The 26,063-nt window shown below is 48.5% G+C and overlaps 1 protein-coding gene across 1 annotated transcript in view; it reads right to left on the bottom strand.

The window, feature by feature from the left end:
* Positions 1-6,267: 6,267 nt before the first annotated feature.
* LOC149336883 (nose resistant to fluoxetine protein 6-like) overlaps positions 6,268-26,063 on the bottom strand; it is a 49,043-nt gene continuing 29,247 nt past the window's right edge. Inside the window, exons 10-15 of the mRNA XM_089553181.1 lie at positions 22,480-22,562; positions 20,577-20,702; positions 17,458-17,578; positions 12,164-12,353; positions 10,821-10,963; positions 6,268-6,501 (exon numbers count right to left, since the gene is read on the bottom strand). Of these exons, the coding sequence (XP_089409307.1) occupies positions 6,286-6,501; positions 10,821-10,963; positions 12,164-12,353; positions 17,458-17,578; positions 20,577-20,702; positions 22,480-22,562 (879 nt within the window). The 3' untranslated portion in view covers positions 6,268-6,285. The remainder of the gene's footprint in view (positions 6,502-10,820; positions 10,964-12,163; positions 12,354-17,457; positions 17,579-20,576; positions 20,703-22,479; positions 22,563-26,063) is intronic.

The raw sequence follows: 26,063 nt of genomic DNA, 5'->3' as shown, positions 1-26,063 counted from the left end.
CATCAGTGGTGCACAGGTCGTGCTCAACAATCCTTTTCGAAGGGATGCTCTATAAATGTCAGACGTGATTTTAGCAAAAGTAAGGGCATGAAGCGCTTCTCTGAAAAACATTTGAAGGAAACCTACAGTCTTCGAAATGAAGGGGTGCGTAAGGTAATTTTTTTGTGGTAGTAATTTCTGTTTATTTATTAAGTGCAGTAATTTCCGACCTGAAAGATAGCTTATTAGTCAGTAGAATAAGAAACAATCGCATGCCGCTAGTGGTAAGCCAACCCACTACCTTCGTATGGCGCGTACGCTGCTCTATACAAGTAAGCTAAGACCAAGGCGGTCCAACTGTTCTTTGGACACAAAGTGAACAGGGGAAGAGGAAACCCCAGGGTACTTGCCAACGTTTCCACAAGAGGACTTGACTTGTCTTTGTCTGGGCAGAGCGTTTATCATTGGCGGGGTTTAAATAGAGCCTCCAGTCCGAGGAGGAAGGTCTGGTGTTGGGAGGAGGGCCTGAAGTGGAAAGGGTGTTAGGATGGGGAGCGTAAATTTTGTTCAGGTATGATGCCCGCTAAAGGGGATTAACTTGTTAACCTGCAAGTGTGAAAAGAAATGGGCGAGCTCAGCAGAAAGAAATCCGGGGGTGCGGAGCGTGGAGAGATAGCTAACGTGGGCTTGAAAGGCTGTGCGACCAGCTGCGCAGGCGTCATTTTGTAGCGAAAGCTACATTGGCGCCGAACTTGCGATTTCGCTGTGGCGGTGCTCCGAGGAGGCACAGAGACCGACCTTGAGCCGTTGCCTAGCAACCGCCGGAGCTGGCAGACGCCGCGCGCTCGCCGCGCCATTTGGCGTGATGTCACACCGCGCGCCTCGCCGCGGAGCCGCCGCCGCCGTTTGGTGTGACGTCACACCGCTTGCCTCGTCGTTGCTCTCGCCTCCGCTCACTTCGCCAGCCGAAATGCGACGTCGCTACCGAAATGTCATTAGACGAAACTGCTTTCGATCAGCATATCCTGGCCTAGCTGGGCTAAGCCACTGCCATTTTATGATTTCCTGCGTTGACCTGAAAAACTAGGATAAAGGAATTAGGCATCCTGCCCTCCTCCCTCTCAACAGGCCTTCATCATTGGAGCGAAGGCCTTCTTTAAATCCCGCCAATGATGGTCGCTTTGCCCAGACGAAGACAAGCAAACACCCTGAGGCTTCCATCTCCCTTCTTCGCTTTGTTTGGTTTGGTTTGGTTTGGTTTATGGGGTTTAACGTCCCAAAGCGACTAAGGCTATGAGAGACGCCGTAGTGGAGGGCTCCGGAAATTTCAACCACCCGGGGTTCTTTAACGTGGACTGACATCGCAGAGTACACGGGCCTCTAGAATTTCTCCAAAGAAATTCAACCGCCGCGGTCGGGATCGAACCCGCGCCTTTCGGGTCAGCAGCCGAGCACCATAACCACTGAGCCACCGTGGCAGCTTCTTCGCTTTGTATCAAGAAACCATCCATCTACCTGCCCTCTTTCTGCCGTGGACATGTTCTTTGGAGTTGTTTGTGCAGTGTGTGAGCTAACCTTGCGAGTTCACAAGTCTCTCTCGCCACCCACTGGCGACACGTGGTTGTTCTTTTGTCAACTTTATAATAAATTACATATAATGTAAGCAATGACTACACTGTTAATTTTTCATGAACCAATACCACTAATTCAATAAACAAGCATATTCCCTTTTGCGTCCCTTGGCTTCGGCGTCTGTTGACTTCCTTCAAATACCTCATTTTTATTAGGGTAGTGCTGCCATCTGCAGACCATAGGAAGAATGCTCGAAGATATAGTCTGGCCGTGCTCGAGGGTTGGGACATGATCCCTGCCGCAGTAGAGGATGTTATATAAGAGAGCTCCAGGAGCGGAAGCAGCGCCCGAAAAGTGACGCCGGCGTCAGCTCTCAAAACTTCGCAATGTCTTGTATCGACCGTGTTGGTGCACCGCAGCACCTTTGTTGAATAGGTTACTGGCTTACTTGCAAAAAAAAAACATGAAATGATAAAACACTTTTCAAGATATAGACTGGCAAGCAAACCTGACAAAATCGGTTCTTGAATTCGCCGAAGCCATCTCTTTTAACCCCAAGCGCCTTCTATGCCGCGAAAAACCAACTGGGGCCGTATTACGGAACTGTCAAATCAAAAACTTGTCAAAAACGCGTCAAAAACTCGTCAAAAATCCCCGCCGTAGCCGCGCTCCTATTGGTCGGCCGTGGCCGGCGGCCATGTTGCTTTCTTGAGTCATGGGTGACTGGCGTTTACGTCATGGACATGACAGAAGTGGTGACGTTGCACACCTAATTATGCAGGCGCATTTTGACGTTTTTTTTTTTTGACGGCTTCGAGGCGGTCAAAATTGCACCGTTCCGTTTTTGACAGAAAATGGCGGCGACGGCAGCGGCGTCGTATGTGGCTGAGGCGGCTGTGGCGACGCGAGCAACGGTGAAGGAGGGCGCACGAAGACGCGTTTGACTTGCCGGACGAGCTGTTCCGACGCCTTTTTCGACTGGAGAGGCAGACTGCGGTGTGGCTGTGCGACGAACTCGCCGATGAATTTGGAGGTTTGCGTGCGAGTGCGCTCTCGGTGCAGCGGCGGGTGCTGTGTGCACAGCGGTTATTTGCGACCGGCGGCTTTCATGCAAGCTTCGTCAGCCGACGACACCTCTGTGCCACAGCTACATACAAATAAAACATGCTTATGCTGGCAAAGAACTTTATTTTCCCCTGCAAATCGCACTTCGTGGTCGTCTTCTGTTTACCGGTCGAGGAAAAAGAAACAGACGACCACACATCACATACAACGCTTCACGCTTTGACACTGTTGTCATCGATCGTAAAAGCCGAACAACACAGACCTTAACAAGTTGGCTTCGTCGATTTTTCCGCACTTAGATCAACCGCACAGTACCTTGATTTTCGACGCCACGTAGGAAAACAGTATCAAGGCGTGGAACAGCTGTTTCCGTGCAAAGCGGCTTGTTGACGTTTTACCGCCGTCTGTGCACCCCCGCGGCAGCAAAAGTTACCCACTAGCAAATTTAATAGCCTAACTTCTTGCGCTTCTTGTTTTTCTTAATATTGTTTAGTTTTAAACATCATTTTTTGGCAAAATAAAATAATAATTATTTTTATCGCTGTGCATTTCTTTACTCTTTTAGCAAAAATTTAGCAGACGGTCCCTCGTCGTGCAGGCAAATGCTTCGGGGCGCCGCTCTGCTGTAATTGGCTGATTCCTCGTTGCGTCAATTTTGCGTCAGGCGTCGACGTCACATCGTTTCGTCATTTTGACGTCACTGTCAATAACTTTTGACACATTTTTGACGAAGTTCCGTAATACGGGCCCTGAACTAATGAGGTGATTAACTAATTCCTTCAGAAAATCAATACGCACAGTTCTGTGTATTGCCCTTCCGAACGCAGGCAATGTTGGTGTGAAAAGGAAAGCGTTATTTTCAAGCGCAGTACGCTAACATACAACTTATTCTCCCGACTTTGTTGTTTTATTTGATGTTTTAAGGCATAAGCAGTGGTTGCCCATTGAGCGAAAACCCTTCTGTGTGCGTGTGCGTGCGTGCGTGCGTGTGTGTGTGTGTGTGTGTGTGTGTGTGTGTGTGTGTGTGTGTGTGTGTGTGTGTGTGTGTGTGTGTGTGCGTGCGTGCGTGCGTGCGTGCGCACTTGGCACGCACGCACTTGGCAGGTGGCGATTAAATTGATGATTGATCACATTAGGTTCCTCGCGAAGAGCAACCTGGTTGGCACATGTCCCACCAATGGCAGCCCCTGTCATCCCAAGGCGGTGGCGCAGCGCTTAACACCTATATCACGGCGCCAGGAGTGATGTGAGGACTCCCAGAGATCTATGAATGCTATGGAGAGAAGACAAATTCTACACATATGGACATTAACCCATTCGATGTCGCGTCATACTCTTAAGGCGGCGACTGCCTCTACGAAGTTAACGCGCAGACCAGAAGGTTTGATTTGGTTTGTTTTATGGGGTTTAACGTCCCGAAGCGACCAAGGCTATGAGAGACGCCGTAGTGAAGGGCTCCGGAAATTTCGACCACCTGGGGTTCTTTAACGTGCACTGACATCGCACAGTACACGGGCCTCCGGGCCTCTAGAATTTCTCCTTAAAAGAAATTCAACCGCCGCGGCTGGGATCGAACCCCGCGTCTTTCGGGTCAGCAACCGAGCGTCGCGGTGGATACGTAAAGCTATGCAGAGATAGAATTGCCAGCTGCGTGGCACCGGATTACATCAAGCCGCAGCATCAGGTGACTGCGTTCACAAAGTGAGCGGGCTGGCATATGCTCTCTCACAAAAGCAATATTAAGTGTCTCTGCCGACATTTTGTAGCGAAAGCTACACTAGGATAGCAGCAGCACATTGCGCAGTGCCTGCCAAAGGCCACTACTGCGCATGCGCCGTTACCAAGGCAGCCAGTACCATGGCAACCATGGCGCCGCAGTCGCTGCCCCGCACTGCGCCTGCCAGAGTAGCGCCGCGCAGCTGGGATACAAACCGGAAGCGATTCACTCGCACCTTAGACGCGCACCATGGAAGAAGGAGAGCGGTCGTGCTCGTCACTACAGCGGTACAGGCCATGGGTGAAATTGAATCTTCCGATCCAGAAGTCGTGGCATGGTACAATGCCGGCCGACAGCGTGAAAACGAGGCGAGAAAAGCTAAGCGGGGGGCCGCGACGCCCGAAGAACGAGGGAACCTCTCGCGACGAGACGCCACCAAGCTTCTGAACGACAACGATGGCGCTTCGCTACCGAAATGTAAGTAAACGAAACTACTTTCGCTGCGTATATACTGGCCTAGCTGAGCTAGGCTGAGCTGAGCTTGGTAAAATACTGCGCCCCTAATAAAAGACGCTTTGGAGACCACTGTGTAATATATGAATCCAAGATAAGCAGCGCCTGAAATTAAAGTTACTTGATTAGCGAACGTATTGAGTTGCATACATGTTGCGCCATTCAGATGCTAGTAGTCATTTCAATCTTTCCATGTCATATCGAGAAAACACTGCCTTTCCGCCTTGGAAAATCTTCTCTGTAGATGTAATGACCCGTAAAAAAATTCGCTGTGGCTTAGCTTGGTCAAGCCCGGTAATTGCGAAAGCAATATCCGTACCTACGCCATGGTTCCGCTGGCATGGTGGTGGTGCTTGTGGTTAGACTTGTGGTGATGCATCGGTTATCCAATCCAATCCAATCTAATCTAATCCAATCCAATCCAATCCAGTCCAATCCTGTTCAATCCAATCTAATATAATCCAATCAAGGTCAAATGAAGGTCAATGGTGGTCACCGCCGCGGCCCGGCAAAGGATGGTGGTCACCGTCGCGGCACGGCAAAGGAGTGAAAGTGCAAGTAGTATTGCTTTCGCAATAAGAAGCAATAAATTCGCAACCGACTAGGACCACAGCCAATTATTGCATCTGGACAAGCTGCAATCTTCGTACGCAGCTCTTTCGCAAACTAGGATTAAAAAGCTGGAATGTTCGCTAGAGTCGCTGCTAAGGCAGGCAACAACCATCACTCGTTTGAAGCGCAAAAGTTGCATGCCCTCAGCTGAGGTCGCATCATCACGGGATATAACCCGCGAAGAAACCTGTATAGTTATGAGAGCAAAGACCCAGTACCTTCTAGCCCCACTTGCAATCTACCACTTCACCGGGACCTCAGATCACTATTCCTGTCCCCACAGTGGGGACTTCCTTCCATTCATTCACAGCCTTCGCCAGTTCCGCCGAATTCCCACCGGTGATGCAACAGGCACAAGCTTTCCGCTGGTTTGCTGCTCTGCTTAATCAGGGTAAAATGCTTGGGAAATAGGTCTTTGACCCTCCCCCCCCCCCCCCCCCCCCTTGAGCAAACAAAAATACCTTGTGCCATTTCGCCATAAAATTCGCTATCATCATCATCATGCACACAAAGGCTGTGGGAACGCCCCACAGCCTAAGAATTCCGCCCAAAAACGATCAGCTCAATACATCCAACCCATCATCTTATCTGTCTCAATACTGGCTCCTTGCCCAATCCCGACCCTGCATCACCATTCTTCACTCCGCCAACTAGCGAGTCCGGTACGGGCTAGACGAGACCCGGTAGACGGCCACACTGCTGGAATGCCTTGCACAGGTGGCCAAAAGTTCAACAAAGTTTATTCTCGCTCTCACAGATGCTTGCAGAGCATTTCCTACGTTTAAGCTCACTTAACATATTAGGTATCGCCTGTGTCCTACTTGTCGTTATAGGCGGGAAAACGTAGTTTCTTCTGCCTTCTTATTAACCGCAGTCTCCACGCCGTTCTGCAAGATATGCTGGTCTGGCTTCTTCTTGCTTTCGGTGCCTCGGAGCCTGCTGAAGGCGAGCCTGTCGAGCCAGCCGGTCGGCGCCTCGCACGCCACATACGCGAAGTACGACAGTATCAAGCTCCAAACAAGCACCGAGAAGAACAGGGAGACCTGAAAAGAAATGCACAAAGCGGGAAACAAATAAGGTTGTAGCAAAACTACTGTTGAAAATCGATAGTTCCGCATCTGGGACGCCGACAGTAAGATTGTACCGTACAAAGGACCCACAAAAGCACGCGACCAGTCGAAGACAACTTCTCGATGGCGTTCCACATTGAACATATTGTGTACTAGCAAGTCAGCTGATAACGCCCGCCAAGAAAGTTCAAGCTGATACTCAATGAGAAGAGCATTTGAGAATGTTTGTCAGCTGAATGTGTGTGCAGTTCATGTCTGGTTATTTATTGAGAACTAATTACACCACATTTAAAGTTACGTTAGTTTAGTTAACGTGAGCACGAAGTGTATCTCGAAAGTATAAGAGAACATCAAGACAGACTAATTTAGGCCCCAGAAGAAAAACACGAAAAGGAAAGTGTTGCTCCCAACTGTACTACGTAACAATTCACTTGGAACTCTCATTGTTTAAAGCGCAATATATTTAGAGCTGTGTTACTTGGTGCGGGCCGCCTAGTACATAAAAGTCGACAACCATGGGCTATGAAACAAACATGAATGAGAGCCTAGAAAATTTTTTGATTATTTTCATGTAAAGTGGCCGCTATGGTGGCCGGCCCAGCTCAGCAGACAAGCTGTCCCAGGACCGCTGGAAACACTGCTTCTGGAGAGGCATGGGTTGCGACTACGATTTATCTTTAGAAGGAATGAAAGAATCAGGAAAGCCCCCTCCAATCGATCGAAACACTGTTTTGGTTCGACCAGATTGCTGTACTTATCGGTTTTGTGTGTAGTGCTCTTGTTCCTTTTTCATTGCCTTGTTTATTTTTTCTAAGGGCTAGTAAAAGTGCGTGCTTTCCAAACGAATTACTCAGCTGCTAAAACCGCTTGTGTCGTCGTCCCAGATTCATGCTTGTACGCTTTCGAGCTTCTTTTTAGAAAAAAATCTGAAAACATCAATGTTGCCTTATTGGCCATTTTACTATCTTCCTTATTATATATCCCCCATCCTTTTGCCCCCGTGCAGGGTAGCAAGCCGATTTCTTCTTGCGGTTACCTTCGCTGCCTTTCCTTCTCGTCCTCTTCCTCTATATTATTTGCAGCCCATCACGTGTCCTGACCTAACATGCCCAGTTTTTCTGAGCTATCTTTTCCAGCTCGTCGATAAATCTAGTCCGCTGAGCCTCTGGCGATAAGGGCCGTGGAATGTTAATTTTAGTTATTATTATCCTCTTCTGATTTTTAACTATCGACCTACCTAATCATCAAAGGACGGAACACAAGAAACAAGGAAGGACGAACACAGGCGCAGTGTTCGTCCTTTCTTGTTTCTTGTGTGCCGTCCTTTGCGCTGCTCCATCACTATGCAACCGTACCAACTAGCCCAGCAACTTGCTCTTCTACCTAATCACCCGCGCGCCCGCGCGCCTGTCCGCCCGCCCGCTCGTTTGTCTGTCTGTCTGGGGCAAATCTGACTCCTGCCGTGCCCCCCCCCCCCGCCACGGGATTCGGGCCGCTGTAGTTTCGGTTACTAGGATTTTTGTTCGTGCAATCCCAGCGATCAGAGGTGTATCGCCGGACCTTAATCTGTGGGGTTGCAAAGCCCTAGGAGAGGGCACAGCGGCGTCTACGTGACATTGTCAGCCTGTCGCAGCCCAAGATATCCATTGCCCCTGTGCAGGGGAAGGTCCGGACGATTACGGACTGGGCACGCGGAATCGTACTCAAAAGCAGAACGGCAGCCTGAAATTGAATACGAAACAATTAAGCCCTCTTGGTACGAGGGGTGTAACATCTAGCCGCGGATGCATTGCTTTCCGATTTCGAAGAGCTCGGTGCCCGCGGGGGGATGCGGCTGGGCGAACCAAGCCTGGGGTTTGGGGAATTCGCCCTTAGGCCCGAAAACAGGAAAAGTGACAGAGTTAGTAGCCCACTCTGGAGACCGGTAAGCCCAGAAAACTGGGAAAGCCCGGCGGCCACTACCGAGTGAGGGTTAGTAGACCTGACGAAATCGCTGAACGACAAGGAGCCTCGGGAACGCACATGCAAAATACTTTGTGATAGCGTTAGGTGTGAGCTCCGGACATAAAATAAGACATTAGGTCGCCATACCCAACAATTCCAGAGAAAAACAATTTTTACCGGGAAAAATGTTTATGAGTGATATTTTTCATAGGCTGTAAAATATTGCCGCACTTAATTTAGACACTCTGCTGGCACCCCCATGCGGTCTGTCTTCGTGACGTCACCGCTGGCGGTGACGTCACTTCAGGGAGGCGGGAACACGGATTTTGTTGACGTCACGAGACATGTCAATCAAGTGAAAGGGAACGCGTTCGGTCGCTGTGTGCGGAACTCTGAAAGTGGCGTTCGCTTCAGCGCGAGGAGAGACATGCCGGTACCTCCCGCCGCCCCGCTGTTGTTCGCGGTGCTCAGCGAATGTGATCGGCGGCCCCGGCGGTCGCGCGTGCATGACAATCCTTTCGACATGCCTGACGATGCTTTCCGAAGGCACTTCAGGCTGCCGAAGCTACTTGTACGCCAGCTATGCGAAGAGCTCAAACCCCACCTTGGACCAACGAGGAAAAGTGCGCTCACAACAGAGCGCAAAGTACTCTGCGCCCTACGGTTCTTCGCTACCGGGGGCTTCCAGGCGGCAGTCGGCAGCGAGGCAACTATACGGCTCCCGCAGTCGTCTGTGAGCCGTACGATTTTGGCCGTCGCTCAGGTGATCGTGCGTGTCGGCACGGAGAAAAACTGGTGTTGTTTCCTTCGACTCCCGAGGAGAAGTCCCGCGCCAAGGCAGAGTTTTTGGAGCGTGGTCTCTTCCCCGGCGTCGTCGGGTGCGTCGAGCTCACACGAAGGCTTCACCATGTAGGTATGTTCCTCCATGAACTCAACGAGCACTTCACGCTGGCGCATCGAGACGTGCGGGCCCAGGCGACAACCTTTGTGCGTTGACATGACGACTAGTGAAAATGTCAAGCTGACAAGTGCTGACACGTGAAAAGTCTCCCGCGCAAGTTCAGAATGCCTATCGTCCCTCTCGTGAACACAAAATAAAACAACACAGTTGAGAGCGCCCTCTCGGGAACGCAAAAGAAAACAAACCAATGAAGAAGCATTTAAACCGTCTCAAAATAAAATCTATGCTTATTTTATAGGCTCTGAGTAATAAATTTGCAGTATTGTAGCCAAACGCATTCACTTAGAGGTTAAAAACGCAAAGAAGTTAGCATATGGCACCTTAAAAATACAAGCAACCGAGATGGGACCGCCCAACAAAGCCGATTGGCTGTTGCCTGCCCCCTTGTCCTCCCACAGTGTTCCTCCCACCTTTCTCCCGCCGATGTGAACGTCAAAATGACGTCACGGCAAAGCGAACGCGTTCCAAAGCGAACTCTTTCGTGGATTCGGCCCCAGTACTCTTGCCAAGTACTGTTCTGCCAGGGAGAACGCTCCACTGGCGTCCGGTGACAATATCAACACAACAATCAATATATCTGCAGATCTCCTGTCGGCTGGCTTGCATTTTTTTGCTATTAACGCTCTTGCTATCGTCAAAAGCGTTTCCCATTGGTTTCTCTAAGGCATTCAGCTGCTCGACGCAAGGAATAGAAGCACCATAATAGGAAGATTTTGCTAAATATTGGAAGAATGGACTGTTGTTTTCAACATTTCACTACCAGTATATAAGTAATATGCGTTGTGGGGCCACGTGAAGAGAATGTGCCGGATCTTGAGGTCGAGTTATGGGAGACAGATTCGTCTGTTGAAGGATTGGCTTTGCGCTCCGTACTGTCTCCCTTGTCTTATTGTGTCGTCTTTGTGTGCGCAAAAAAGAACTCTACGAGTATCTCACTTTTTCTCAATTTTAAAAATTTTTGGCCAGTAAAGTTGCACATGGACATTTAATGCGGGAAATTGAGCGGTGAGGAAGAAAAGATTAAGAAAACTTCTGTCGCTACAAGAACGAAAGTAGCGGCATGAGTCACTCATGCACTTTCACAGGGTGGTCGACGTGGAGGACTAGGGGATGCTTCAGTCCGGTCTTTACTTACAGATCACTCTATATAATACTCCTGCGTATGCGAGGAGTAATATAAGTGTTCCGACTTGAGAGCGCTTTGGTTATTTCTAAGTTATCAGATGTGCAATATGTGTAGAGCAGAACTTATAATATGGCTGTGCTGTCTAGTGAGAGTTGTCGTTAAATCCAGGCAGCCAGCGTAAATTCGCACAATGTAGCATTCATCTGGCGTTTCACAAGTTGTCGTGATCGAGTAGAAGCAGAGAAAACCCTTAGAACTTACCTGATTGAAGAGTGACCAGTAGAATCGCTCTCTAGATGCGAACATTATGAGCTCAATGAATGGCATATGAATGATGTAGACGCCAAACGAAAGCTTGCTCAACGGTACAAAACATTGGCAGGAGAGAAATCTGCTACAAAGGCCTGCAAAAAAGAAAAAGAAACAGAATAAGGCCTTTATTAGAAGAAACCTTTGTAGAAAAACATTGGTTTTGGTTAAGAGCTGCTGGGCTTCATCTAGCCCAGCAGCTAACTATTGTAAAGTGCGAGCCCTTCTTTCAAATTGGCCGATAAAAATTTGAAGAGACATTTGAACTCCTCCTAAGGCTATGACGTGGCAGCAAAAAGTCATTCCCTGTATTACATTCATAGATACCTGGGAGTAGTACCTCATACCCTTCCTTACGCAGTGGTGCAGTGGTTAAAGGGCAACTCCACCACTTTTTCGAGAATTTCGCGATATTCAAGGATTCAAATCTGTATAAACTGTAGGTAAAGCATGCCAAGTGTTTTTGCACTAGCATTCAAAATAGTGACGTAATCGACGATTGAATTTTGCTCTTCTTCTCAATGCACCAGAGGAGTGCGGAGAAACTCAGCGTGACGTCACGGAAGGTATGATTTCAAATTGCCGCTGTCGTCGGCCACACCCTGCCCTGACTCGTTAGACGCTGCCAAACAACTCTCGGCAGGCTTCGCCTTCGGTGGCGTTGGTTTTTTTTCCTTCACAGCAGGCGTTTGTGCGTTGGAAATGTACCGATACCTTCGATGACGTCATCATGCGCCCCCCCCCCCCCCACTGGGCGTTGTGCGGTGCGGAGAAGCTTGAAGGGCATCCGGATTTTAATCGGTGATTATTTCACTATTTCCTGCGCTAGACCATTTTAATCACATGCTTTACCGGCAAGTTTCACACATTCGACCCACTTAAGCTTGTTGATTTCTAAAAGGTATGCAGTTTCTATTTAAGTGATACGCCACAGCCGTACGATGGCAGGTGCTCCCAGCGAGGACATAGTGGCCCAGGCTGCTCTTCTCGTGCCAGTGATTTAACTGCCGTTTGCCAAAAAGGGCAGTTTGCTCTCTATCCGCTTGTTAGGCTGCGATGACGCCACAAGGTCACGTGACCTAAGAAGCCCGCCTGCCTCCCGGGTTGCTCTATGGGGACCACCTGCCAGAGCCGTGCCCGTGGTTATTCGCTCGCATTGTCGACGCCGACAACGCAGACACCGAATTTTCTGGGGAAGGGGCCTTTAACACTGTCGCGTTAAAATTGTACTTCCGGAAGCTTTCCGAATCCTTTTTCGCCCGTTCCTACTTAAGTCGAGAACCGAGCAGGCTCACCGCCTTGGCCCGTTGCACAGACCAGCGTGATCCAGGCTAGGGAAAGGGACCAGAGAAAGCGGTTGATAAACGCCGCCAGCAGATTGCCGGTCAACGAGGAGAGGGCCGGGTTCCTGTACCAGGCGTACTTCATGAAGATGGAGCACACCATACCACTGGCAGCCACGGTCCAGCCCGCAATCTTTATGACCTGAAAATTAGAATTGAAAACGGCGCATAATAACCGCACGAGCTGAGAGTAACACAGGAACTGTACAATATCCGAACGCGAAGGACATGCCCTGATGAACACTGAATTTGTTTGCTCTTATTCTTGCGTTCAACCAGGTTACTTTGATTAGTTTGATCAACGGCGGGTTGTTATCTTGCTAGAGCAGGACGTTGGACCAGTTCATGTAGCGACATATTCAAGAAAACTTTGCGCAGAATAACACAAGATCCGTCTTGTGTTATTATGCGCAAAGTTTTCTTGAATATGTCGCTATAGAGAAACGCGTATAGGGATACGTGTATAGGGAGAATACGTACGCACACGTAATACGTGTGTGAATGCGTACGTATACGTACGTGTGTGAATAGGGAGAATACGTACACAAATATAGGGAGAAACGCGTACACACACACGAGCGCAATGTGTGTGTGTACGTGTTTCTCCCTCTGTCTTGTGTTATTCTGCGCAAAGTTTTCTTGAATGTTATCTTGCAATTGATTCAAGTGCCAAACGTCCATTCATCAAGAGTTCTTTTTCATATTCGTGTTTTGTGATATATGGTGACGGTTGCACGCTGTAAACTGTTGGAAGTGGGTTAACAACGTGCAGCCAGATATAATAAACAGCTACGACAACTGTTATTAAACTCGACCATTTTATTCCCTCAACTGGTTTGGTTTATGGGGTTTAACGTCCCAAAGCGACTAAGGCTATGAGAGACGCCGTAGTGGAGGGCTCCGGAAATTTCGACCACCTGGGGTTCTTTAACGTGCACTGCCATCGCACAGTACACGGACCTCTAGAATTTCTCCTCCAAAGAAATTCTAGCCGCCGCGGCCGGGATCGAACCCGCGTCTTTCGGGTCAGCAGCCGAGCACCATAACCGCTGAGCCACCGCGGCGGCCCCCCTCAACTATGGCATTATAAATGCGTCTGCGTAGCATCCCGATATTATCCAAATTCCAAAGTTTTCCATAATGCTACAATAATCCTTACAAACCCCAAGCGCCTCCACCTGACATGCAAAGGGGAAGCGGTCCTGAGCACAGATATAGGGCAGTCGGCGAGCCGTATAGCATGGTTATCTTAAGCCTAATGGAAATTCAGTTGATGCTGCCAATAATAACACATGAAGACTTATGATTTGTATGCCTTGAAAACTTGTAGAGGCTCTTCATGCTTTTGTTAAGAAGCTAATCAAAAAACATGGTTTTGTAAAAAAGCCAGGGTTTTTGCTGAGAAGCGAAGTTCAGCTAAGCTAGTTTTAAAAGATTGTCTAGAAAGTGGTTCCAATTTAAGATAGCTAGTTTAATTGGCGCTCTAAAATCAAAAGCTTCCATAGAACACGGGAATGAGAGCCTTCCTCCCATTTACTGCCTGTACCTCCACGTGTAGATTTACAGAGTATCTCTAAGTCTCGTATCTCTATATATCCCGTTCCTGGGCTGGGCGTTGGTGACGATGTCAAAATCGCAACAGCGTGAGGTGGACAGCGGAATGAATGCGGCGGGTAAAGTTGGGAGCCGCTCACCTCGTGAACCAATACACGCGGCTCTCGCAGACGGCTCCTGGTCTCCTGGCTCAGAAGCTCATAAACCGCCTCTGCGGTTCCGCGAAATCTTAATGCATTACTGCGATAGCCACCGCTTCTACCCGGCACCTGCCAAGGGGCTGAGTAAGGCGGAGGAGCGAACTCTGCGGCGCCTGCAGACAGGAACTCTTCTCTGTCCTGCCATCGCCAAACACTTCAACCCGAACACAGATGGGCGCTGGACGCACTGTGGAGAGATCTGCGATATATTTCACATGGTGTGGGCATGTACTCAGAATCCTCACCTTCCCCTTTCCCCCACCCGAGAGGCATGGGAGACTGCCCTCCTCAATTGCTCCACACTGGAGTCCCAAAGGGCTCTAGTAAAGCGGTCGCAAGACGGGGCCTCGTCGTGCGGTGTCCCGGACTAAGGATACCGACCATGTAGCGGGGTTTTCTGAGCCCCAAACTCTCTCTGAGTATTAAAAAAAAGTTTTTCACCACCACCTTCCCTTTCCGCTCACTCGCTAGATGAGCCTGTCACCCTGAAGTGGCCCGCGTGGCAGGCTGGAAGCGTAGACGCCGTTGGGACCTGCTTACATTGTCATTAGTTTGTACGCACCTACGATGTTACCAAGGCCTAACTAAAACAAAAATCAGGACTATCAGATCTTGCTGGACAATGATGCACGGCAGTTATATTTCTGCACGGTAGTTACACAGGTCTTAAGATTTGTAAAAAGTGCAGCGCCGAAAGCAGAAGACCGGCACTGGAGAAGGATATTCAGACGAATCTGAAGAGGCCGGCCGTTAGCTCCGCTCGAACCTGACTGCCGTGTGCATTTCTTAGCAAATGTTTATGGCCCTTTTCACGGACTGAGTGGCGGCCAACGTTGAAGCCTCAAAGGGGAAGAGGAGGAAACGAGAGAGGGAGCAGAGGTGGGGAGAGGAGGATTAATGAGGCGCGAGGAGATGTGGCTTATTTTGAACTTCACGCACCGCACCTGAAAGTCCAGAAGAGCGTGCTGTCCGTAAAGTTGGGTTTGCATGATATAAATGAAGTGGGCGCAACACTTAGACAAGGACAGTGAATAAACTCATACGACCACTGAGAAGCGCTGAAAGTGGTGCTCCACCTTAAAGTGGTGCCTGTGTATTAGTACTAGCTGTCGGCGGGCGTATAATGCTACGAACCGCACCAGTCGACGAGCAATATCGTTATTACAGGGTGCTCTATCGATTCAAGCTACCAAGGATCGTATTCGTTTGTATTTTTTGTAGTGCACAAACACTACTTAACATGGTCCCAACCATGAACCTAGTGTGAAGCCTCGGAGTAACTCGGGTAAGCTCGGGGAAGTTCGGAGGAGCGTCCCACCAGCTGCAGCCAATGGGAGGAAGCTCGGGTATGTATGGATGGATGGATGGATAGGAGCGCCTCCTTTGAAACGGGGTGGTGGCAATGGCCACCATGCTCAGCTTTTCTTTCTTTACTATTTTTTTTGTTTACTGTGTTGGCAATTCTCATTAAGATTGGCCATCATCTTTACCTACGGTTTACTGCAATTCTAACCTTATGCCACATCTCTGCTTTTCAGCCACCAACCCTCCAATCGCTTTTTGCTAACTTCCACTGCAGATCTATTTACATGACCATTGTTATCTCTAAACCCAAGGGCCTCAGGAGTGTTGTTCAGAGGAGTGTTGCGCCAGCTGTAGTCAATGGGAGGGTGACCTCCAGGCAGACCTTGGCCAAACCTACAATAGCGACAATCCATGCAGAAACAAATAACGCGGCGACTGGGTTTCGAACCCGCGGCTGTGCGGAGAGATCTGCTTCGCTGGGCACTGCGCGAGAGCACTGTGCTATCGCCGCAGCCCATCACGCCTGGTATTAAACTGTTAAACACTCTCACGCTGTGCATTGCACATCGTCGTCTTCATCAACTTCCATCTGCGGCGCGAACAGATCAGATAAGCTTAAAGGGGCTGCGAAACACTGCCTGGGGTAATACCGGCTATACTTCAGGTGGGTTCTTTATGTCACACAGATGCTGACTTAAAAAGAATTACAGGAATCGATGCACAGGAACGGGAGTTATTCAGTGGAGAAATGTCAAAATACAAGCAAACAAAACGCTGCCCTCAACTCGATTTTGGCGGGGCTTCCCACTCCAATTTCGCTCTCCCAATGACGGCACCTGGCGCAACCAATCAAAACAGCCAGCCAGAGCACGTCGCGGAAGTTTGTACTCCATGTTTGCCTGCTCTCTGTGAGACTGGCAGCGTTGTTTCCATGCCAGAGCGCCCCTGGTGGTGTATTTTTATTTTACTTGCTTTGCAGGGCTTTTATCTAAGACAAACTAATTGTTTTTGTTGATCTAATATAAAACGCAGACAGGTGACAAAATGTGTCTCTATTTATTCACACCATTTGGAGTATATTTACTGTTTGTCCGGTCATCAAGCTCGCGCCAGGTGATGTCATATCCGCTGCTAAAAACCCGCCACTGTGTGGCGACACCATCAGAGCCATGAAGTTGTTTTTGGGAGGACATTAAAATATTAAAAAACGGAATGTACGCGGTATTACCGACGCTAATAGCACCATTATAACTCACTGTATGCAATCAACAGGCAAAACAGTTAACTAAGATTGTGTTTCTGGGCCCCTTTAACCTCGATCAGAGCTTAGCCTGAGTATAATATTGTCGCCAGACACGCCTACGACCCATCAAAGCAAAATTATCACCCAATTATCCCGTTCAATCATACAAGTATCTAGGCGTAACTATTTCTAGCGATCTTTCTTGGAGCCTGCATGTTACTAATATAATATCGTCAGCAAACAAGACATTAGGTTTCCTAAAGCGCCATCTTCATCATGCTCCCCATCATGTCAAGTTATTAGCTTACAAGTCATTAGTCAGGTCCAAACTAGAATTTGCGTCGCCCATCTGGAATCCTCATCAATCATATCTCATCAATGCCCTCGAATCTGTTCAGAATCGCGCTGCTCGTTTCATTCATTCTTCCTACTCTTATGACATCAGTGTTTCGTCCTTAAAAACAGCATCCGGATTATCACTCTTATCGCTCCGCCGTCGCATTGCCAGCATGTCTTTATTTCACAAATTCTTCCACAGCCCTATGCACATTGCACCTTATATTCTTCCACCCGCACGCATATCTCACCGCACCAGCCATCGCCTACAAGTTGCCCGTCCACGATCACGCACCGTCACTTTTTATAATTCCTTCTTTCCTCGTGCAGCCGCAGACTGGAACGGCCTTCCAAACAACGTTGCCATCATCACTTGCCCAAGTCTTTTCACTGATAATGTAGAAACTTTCCTGTCATTGTGAATTTGTGCTTTTACTCTTGCCACCCCTAATGTAACACCCCTTTTAAGGGGCCTTTAAGGTAATAAAATGAAATGAAACAATGCTAAGCGGATGCATTCGCGCGATTATTCGATTTAACTACGTTAAAACCTTACCGCTTGTTTATTGCGTGCGATGTGTATTGCCTTTTTCTTAATCGAAGCTCACCTTGGTCAATTTGCGCTCCTTGAAGTTCTCCATAACGAGGCACGTGATGCAGCCACCGAAATAGCACAGGCCATGAATGTAAGGCCGTTGATAATATTTATTTAAGGTCGTTAGTGTCCCTCTGAAAAACAGCAAATTAATGCGCAGATATAAGTGAAAAGCTCAGAAAGCACTACCTGCTTTTTAATATCCAAGAATTAGCTCCGTATTAAAAGTGCTTATATTTTTGATTTCCGACTTAACAACGTGTGTGTTAATTTATGAAAACCGCAATATTTCACTCCATTTTTCTAAGCTTGTACGCCATTTCCCTCTGGGTAAATGCGGTTCCGGTTTATGGTGTTTAACGTTTCAAAGTGGCTCAGGCTCTGATCGACGTCGTAGTTGAGGGCTCCCGATAATTTCGACCACCGGGGGTTCTTTAACGTGCACTGACATCGCACAGGAGAGGGGCCTGTAGTACTTCCCCTCCATCGAAATGTGACTGCCGCGGCTGGGATCGAAGCCGCGTTTGTAGGGTTATCAACCGACCACCATAATCACTGTGCCACCGCGGAGGTTGTAAATACTACTTTTTATCTGTTAATACTGTATTTTCTAGCGTCATAACTCTTATGTCGACTGAGTGTAACAAGGAACATCTACTTGTCGGACCCACAGTAAGCTCCGGGCTATGGGTCTAAACGCTCGGCTGTAAATATTTTGGTGCTTATGCAGGAAATAAAACACGCTGAAAACACTGATTAGAACTGGTAGTTTTGTTAATGCTGCGAGAAATTTCTCGATTTTCACTGTGCTAGCCCTTTTTGGCAGCAGGCGCGCCTGAGTATTTTAGCTTCAGCGGCCACAATAACTCAGTTTCCGTTACATAAGGAAGCGCCTTTCCCGGCCGCGGCGGCTAGAATTTCTTTGGAGGAGAAATTCTAGAGGCCCGTGTACTGTGCGATGTCAGTGCACGTTAAAGAACCCCAGGTGGTCGAAATTTCCGGAGCCCTTCACTACGGCGTCTCTCATAGCCTTAGTCGCTTTGGGACGTTAAACCCCATAAACCATAAACCATAAGGAAGCGCCTTGCTTGAGCGATGCTCAGGCTCTAGTGTCAAATCATTACTACTCAACGAGCCAAAAGCCAAATACCATACACATGAAGGTTAGGGCACTAGAGAAACCCGAAAATAATGTGCTATGAATGGCGCTCTCGCAGAAATTTTGGAAAATATCAATCAATGAAAAATTAAAATACCACCTATTTGGTTTTTGAAGAAAACTGGGGCTTTTTTCTGCAAAAATTTCCTACCCCGTCCGCTGTTTTCTCTCTTTACCACTGACGGCGGATGCCATTGACGTTTTAGCTTATAGCTGGCTACCAATGCCATACATCGGATTAGACACTAAAGCAGGGGCTGACAAAAAGGAATGGCTGAAGTCTGAATTCATTGAAGTACGATAGAGAATGCAGCCTTTGCATTCCTACGAGTAAAGATAAAACGAATGTCGCGTGAGAAACCGCCGAGGTAGAGTGCAATGGGTGCAAATTTCTAAAGAAAACAAAAGCAGCCGTGAGAAAATTTTTTTATATGGTCTGTAGACTGTCCATGAATTCCTGTCTATAAAGTCTATAGACTCTCTATAGAGCTATCCTAGAGAAGAGACTAAAGGCAATACTAATGCTACAGACAGTCTATAGACATTCTATAGTTTTATGGCCATACACTTTTAGTACGCTTTTGGCTACAGACAGTCTATAGACTACGAATATCTATAGGAAGGCAAAAGAGTCTATAAGATGTCTAGAGACTGTCTATAGCCCATTTTTCTAAGGGCGATTTCCGCTCATTAACAGCCATCTGAACTGTTATCTTCTCCAGTATACTATCTACTGATTTTAACTCGAGACTAATGGCTTTATCTGCCGCAACAAAGCAGTAGAATGCCGTGGCCTGAGGCCGTCGCATTGTTATGAGTGTAAAAGGCAGGCGACGATGCTACATCACATTATTAAAGCGATAGCCTTATATGGCCCATAAAGAACGAAACACGGCGTCGTTGTCAGCGTCCACCAAAAATGGTATACAAAACCCCCTATGAAGTAATCAGCAAAGAAAATTTCTTCCAAAAGTGCGGGGAAATAAACCGAGGACCTTCATCAAATCTTCGGCATGCGTGGCCGCGGTTTCAAAGACTATTGTAGACGCATCATGGAGAATAGGCCGTAGGAACTTTCGATAAATTCATTGTGATGCCTTAGCGCCAGACCTCTGCAAATGTTGGCTATATTCTCCACCGTCTATGCGGCTTTCCGTGGTAAAAGCTAGTGCTACTTTGCGGACATCTGTAGAAGCGCACGAAGTTCTGCCATAGCATTACGACGTAGATTTGAGATAAATAAAAAGCAAGCAAAGGCCACTGGTAGGGACGGCCCACACACGCATACACGCAGAGGCAAGCCGGTAGACACGCAAGCACGCAGAAGGGCAGGCACGCAGGAAGGCCACCCTGCTTACAGTTTACCATTGGGTGGGTGTTTCTGCACCATTGATCTTTCCTACTTTTAGTGATCACAAAGCTTCCCTCTAATTCAGTGCAAGAGTGCCGTTGGCAGCGAGAAGGACATAACAGTGGCAGTAGTTTTTGCCACATAAATGTGTGCACATGGAAGCCAAAGCGGCCCACGTGACTTGCAGAGATCGGTGACGGACACGTCAACTGTTTGATGTGTCTTTCCTGAAGCTCATGCTGTCAGATGCGTCTCACAAAATTGCGGGTGGTTTCGCTCCGGTTAAACCTAGTAAGATACGATAGCTTCACATGTTAAGCATGGTAAATCTTTTTATTCAGCATACTTCATACTGTCGTTGTATCTTCGCAGCTCGACGAGCTGCTACGGCGGGGTGTCCCGCTGCATATGGCCTGCGAGCGCTACGCGCTCTTTATATTCACAAGTTATGACGTCATCAGTAACGCGAATCACATTATATCATGCATGCGATAAGGTCATATATCGCTCGCTTCAAGGTCAAAACTGAAAGCTTGGCGACCTCGCTTTACAGGCAGGTGAAGCTATCGCTTCACCTGCCTGCCTGAGAGGCAGGCAGGCAGGTGTGCAAGCAGGCACTCACTGTGGTGTAGGCGCAGGAAGAATCACGAACGGTAGAATGTCATCATCACTGGCCATAATCCACGCCGAGAGGGCATAGCTCACCAGCGCAAGCACGATGAATGCTACCAAAGCCAGCGTTTTCCGGCTGAGCAGAAAGAAATAAGCAGTGTTTTAATACACGAGGACGGGCTAGGTCAATGCTTTGCTTGATCTACAAAGAGGTTGGCTTAGTACAGCGAATATTCCATTTCCATTCAGAAATCGTCTTCTCTCGCATTACTTCGAATTGCACTTAACTATGCTTTGAATACAAAGCATAAAACACGCACAGGGCATGCACAAAAGCACTCAGGTCTAAATAAAATTCTCTGAATATCAGGCAGTTCCCTGATGCTGCAGGCGAGGAATTCCAGAACGAAGGTGCATCGGCATTTATTTTTAATCGAACGCCATTACTGCTTGTTGTAGGTGACATGCAGTCACTTAAATATACGAAACTAAAGGCTCGTATTTACGAATTTCGCTAATCGAATACGTAGTGAACGTTTGAGTTTACGTACTGAATATTTATCACTACTCCGAGGCAACAAAAAAGCGCTAAATGAAAATCTCCAAGCCGTATCAGTCTTTCTGCTTAATTACTGCATTTTTTGTGCGAAACCACTATTGGCATCATAACCTGCAAAATGCCAGTGTATTGCGAAGCTCCTGATGTTAGTCACGTGTTGCGGGATATGGCCAGAAGTACACAACACTTTGAATGAGGGTGACCGTCGCCAACCTGGAGAAATAAAAGTAAACATTGCCGCGACTGTGTTTCAAACCCGCGCCGGCACAAACAGATCGGCTTCACTGGCCACTGCACGAGAGCACTACGCTATCGCCGCAGTTTTTTTTCTTTATTGCATGCAAGAACTTCCGTAAAAAGGGGGAAAACTTCAATCAAACTGGTTCGCGTCTCAGGTTACCGGGCTGCTTAATACGAGTCCGCCATAGCCCTAACTCGACACTGCATCCCCATCAAAACATCAAAATTCAGAGAGGCACACACATGCATCTAGGCACGGCAGCCAGCTTGGCGGTTCTTCGCGTGCAGCATATACACTCCTCACCAAAGCACACTGTTCACGAAACACAGATTTGGACGATCTTGGTGGCTCGGCATGTCTGTCCATCATAGGGCTTTTCCAAAGACTGAATAGTCCCATCAACACAAACAGATCATAAGGCACAACAGAGTTTTTGCCAACAGGCAGAAATCTAATAGTGTATAGTGTAATTTCAATGTCCTTCTTAAGAGTTCATTGTAGTATGTGCCAAAAGAACATGGCATCAAGGCACAGGATGAAGCAATGATCAATTGTCTCAGGCACGTTACACAGACGGCAAATTCACATTCCAGGGTACAAACACCTCCTTGTCATTAAGAAATGTCTTGACAGGCCGCGTCGCTGTGTGTAGTTCGAAAAAGAACGTTTTAGCGGCTGCCTGAATGCACGTCCGCCTAACACGCTTTAGAACAGTGATGTCCAAATACCCCAGATAAGGCTGCCGATACAATCGCAGCTGAACATGCCTTGTGTTAAACTGCAACACATTCTTGCGCTGCGCATACAACGTCGTCGTCTTCATCAGCTTACATCTGTGAGCAAGTAATTGAAGGAAAGAAAACGCGCTTTCAATCGCGCTTTCAGGTACTTGTCTTTTCTGTCCACCAGCAAAAATCTGCTGGTTTATGGTTTATGAGGTTTAACGTCCCAAAGCATCTCAGGCTATGAGGGACGCCGTAGTGAAGGCCTCCGGAAATTTACGACCACCTGAGGTTCTTTAACGTGCACTGACATCGCACAGTATCTGCTTCAGCACAATATTTCGTGGATAGCAATGCACAACCGACAGGATTCTTTTTATCAGTACTTCACCTTTTCAGTAGCAGAAGAGTTGGAAGTGCGACAATGAAGAGCTGGAAATCCGCAGAGAGGAACCACGTGTGGGCGAGAAGGGTCTGTGGTTGAAAAAAAAAGGAAAAAGATGCTTACTTGACAGCCCACCATTCTTCTTCTACTCATATGTGCTGCCTGAACACGATACAAATAGCAGAAATTTCCAGCGCAACTACGTGTACCTTAAACAACAAGCCTTTCCTTGGCACAAAACATAATACAACAAAACCCTCGCTGGATGCTGACGCACATATTGCTCGTGAGGGAGTGCTTCTGAACTATCCCCTACTGAAAGTGTTTTTGAAAACCACATTTCTTGCAGATACACTAGCCTGAATATTGGCCAAACCTTGAGTCTCTGACACCGACCTACCTCTGGGCGCAAGAACACGCTGACTAATCCTCTTATCGGAGTTTTCCAGGTCCACCCAGCGCCTCCCCCCCCCCCCCTCCCCCCCGTCGCAGCCCCTTCAAAGCCTTTGTTCATTACACACCCCCCGGACATAAGTTTTTTCCACTATTGCAGCTTAACGAATCAAGATTCACCTCCCTCCCCTTCCTGACACGCATCCCCTCTCACAACACTTTCCTTCCCCACCCCTGGGGCCTTCCTCCTCGGAGCGAAGGCCCTATTTAATCCCTGCCAATGATGAACGCTTTGCCCAGACGAAGACAGTCCTCTTGTCGAAACGTTGGCTCAAGCAACCTGAGGTTTTCCCCTCCCTTGTTCATTTTGTGATCGCCAAGGACCATCTACCACACCCTCTCTCTACCATGGACATTGTAACATTGTAATATCGCACTCTATTAAACATGTTACAGGGAAAATAATTCTTGCGCTTGTAGTTTCCTCTTGTGGCTACAATTTGGATAAGGTAACAAAAAAGATATAAAGGGAGAGAGCGGATAAATTGCACATTCGCCTGTGTTAATATACACGGTTTGTATAAAAAGCACCGGGAACAGCTTCGGAAAAATTGATTTATTAGACATATTGGTGCAATGCCTCAAAAGCCTTTCTAAGTACATGCCTTGAATATCGACAAACTTTTGCCAACGGCTTTTCCACGACTGAAAGGCTCTCCGGTAGGCGGATTCCGGAACATCCTTAAGGGTAGTCGTGCAAACTTCTTTGAAGGTACTTAGGGTCCCATTGTGGTGTCCTTTGAGGGACGATATCACTTTGGGGAAATAGGAAATAGCCTGCTGGCGCCACGTCGGGACTGTAAGGGGGTTGGGGAATCATCGCGATGCCGTTTATCGTCAGGTAGTCGCTGACGTTGGTACAGGTGTGGCTGGTGGCAGTGTCGTGATGAAATTTTTAATTTACATGTCTGGCGATGGTTGACTTTACCCGGTTGACCCATATCTTCGGTCTTCTTAGGACTTCTAGGTAAAAAGCCCCATTTACTGTCTATCCCTCAGATACAAACTCGTAGTGGACCACCCCCTTTGCGTCGAAGAAAACGGTTAGCAGGGCTTTCACTCCGGATTTGCTCATTCTAGGTTTTATTGGACGAAAATTGCCGCTTTGTTTCAGGATCGTATTAAAATATCCAAGTTTCGCCTCCCGTGATTACGCCCTCCAAAAGGCCAGGGTCTCCTTTAAAGAGTTCCAGAAATACGTCGCAAGCAGACAGTCGCCTCTGCTTTCGCTCATCCGTCAAAACCTATGGGACGAGTTCAGCGCAGATTTTTCGTATCGCCAAAATTTTAGTGATACGGCTGTGCACTGTCATCTTATTAACGCCAATTTCATCTGCGACCATTCGCCCACTTAATCGATGGTCTGAATTAAGAACCTCACGTAAACGTTGCATGGTATCGTGCGATACATGGCACAATTGGCTGCATATTGCATCCAGTTTCAGCCAATGGGAAGTTCCGATCACCAACTAGCCATTGGCTGGGACGCTTGCCAGAGAGCTTGAAAGCCACGGGTGGATCTGGCCGACCACTGACAGGAGACCGACTGGACGCGAAATGGGCAACCGAAAGTGGACGGCTTATAGTATACGGCCCCAGATGTGTGAGTACATGGCTTTGATGTGACAAGAAACCGTCTGTTTAAAGCTTACGGTGGTCCTTCGTTGCTCGCCGCTGTCCCGTATTTGTATGGGCGGTAATTTGTTGTTCTCAGATATGGAACCCACCAACTTGCCCACCTTATTCGCTGGTAAAGGTTTCTGCAATTTCGAAAACGGCACAAGTTGGCCTCGACAGCTAGGGCATGTGGTGGTGGTGGTGGTGGTGGTGAAAAACTTTAATCAAAGAGAGCTTGAGGGTTAAAAAAAAAAAATAACCCTGCTGCATGGTCGGTATCCTTAGTCCGGGACACCGCATGACGAGGCCCCGTCTCGCGCCCGCTTGACCAGAGCCCTTTGGGACTCCAGTGTGGAGCAGTTGAGGAGGGCAGTCTCCCATGCCTCTCGGGTGGGGGTGGGGGAGGGGGGAAGGTGAGGATTCTGAGTACATGCCCACACCATGTGAAAGATATCGCAGATCTCTCCACAGTGCGGGCAGCGCCCATCTGTGTTCGGATCGAAGTGTTTTGCTATTGCAGGACAGAGAAGGGTTCCTGTCTGCAGGCGCCGCAGAGTTCGCTCCTCCGCCTTACTCAGCCCCTTGGCAGGTGCCGGGTAGAGACGGTGGCTGTCGCAATAATAAATTAGGATTTCGCGGAATCGCAGAAGCGGTTTATGAGCTTCTGAGCCATGAGAGCTAGGATGAGGAGCCCGGTGTGTGAGCGCTCGGGCGGCCGCATCAGCGGCCTCATTGCCTCGTAGACCCTGGTGGCCAGGAGCCCAGATCACTTTTGTGCGAGTTGGATCGGCGAGAGCGCGTCTTAGAATTTGAGAGGCCAGAGGTGATATTTCGCCTGCAAGATAATGTTCACAGGCCCGGCGAGAGTCTGTGATAACCGTTTTCGATTTTGGATCGGCGGCAGCGAGAGCTATAGCGACTTCCTCCGCTCGTGTTGAATTTGGGGCCCGAAAAGATAGCCCATCGACATTCATTCCCCGGTGGACTACGGCAGCCGTGAAGAATGCCGCGGGCGACGGCCCTGTGATGCCCACGTAATAGACGCCCTCTTTATACCCATATTGCCTCTCAAGCGTGCGAACCCGCGCTTGTCGTCTGCTTTCATGTGAAGCCATGTCCATGTTACGCGGGAGCGGAGCGACCAAGAGCATGTGGCGCCACAGCACCGGGATGTTCTCCGTCCCCTCTGGTATGCATGTGTGTTGGATGTGTAAGCGGTTTAGCAGGCGGCGCCCAGGCACCGTCTGCGATAGCCGCGTATATTGGTTCACGAGGTGGGCCTCCCGCAACTCCTGATAGGAGTTTACCACACCCAACGCCTTCAGTTTGGCGTTGGAAGTAGCCACCGGAAGGTCCAGTGCTCGCTTTGTTGCCTTCCTGATGATGGCGTCAATGCGCTCGTCTTGTTGTTTGGTGGTGCGTAGGTACGGCACGGCGTAGAGGATCCGGCTGGTCACGAAGGCATAGGCGAGCCGTAGCGCGTCCCTGCCCCGCAGACCACCCCGCTTGTTGGAAACACG

The sequence above is a fragment of the Amblyomma mixtum genome, chromosome 7, assembly GCF_055824585.1.
Source record: "Amblyomma mixtum isolate Tamu chromosome 7, ASM5582458v1, whole genome shotgun sequence".
NCBI classification, from domain to species: Eukaryota; Metazoa; Arthropoda; class Arachnida; order Ixodida; family Ixodidae; genus Amblyomma; species Amblyomma mixtum.
This window is presented reverse-complemented; position numbering and strand designations above follow the sequence as displayed.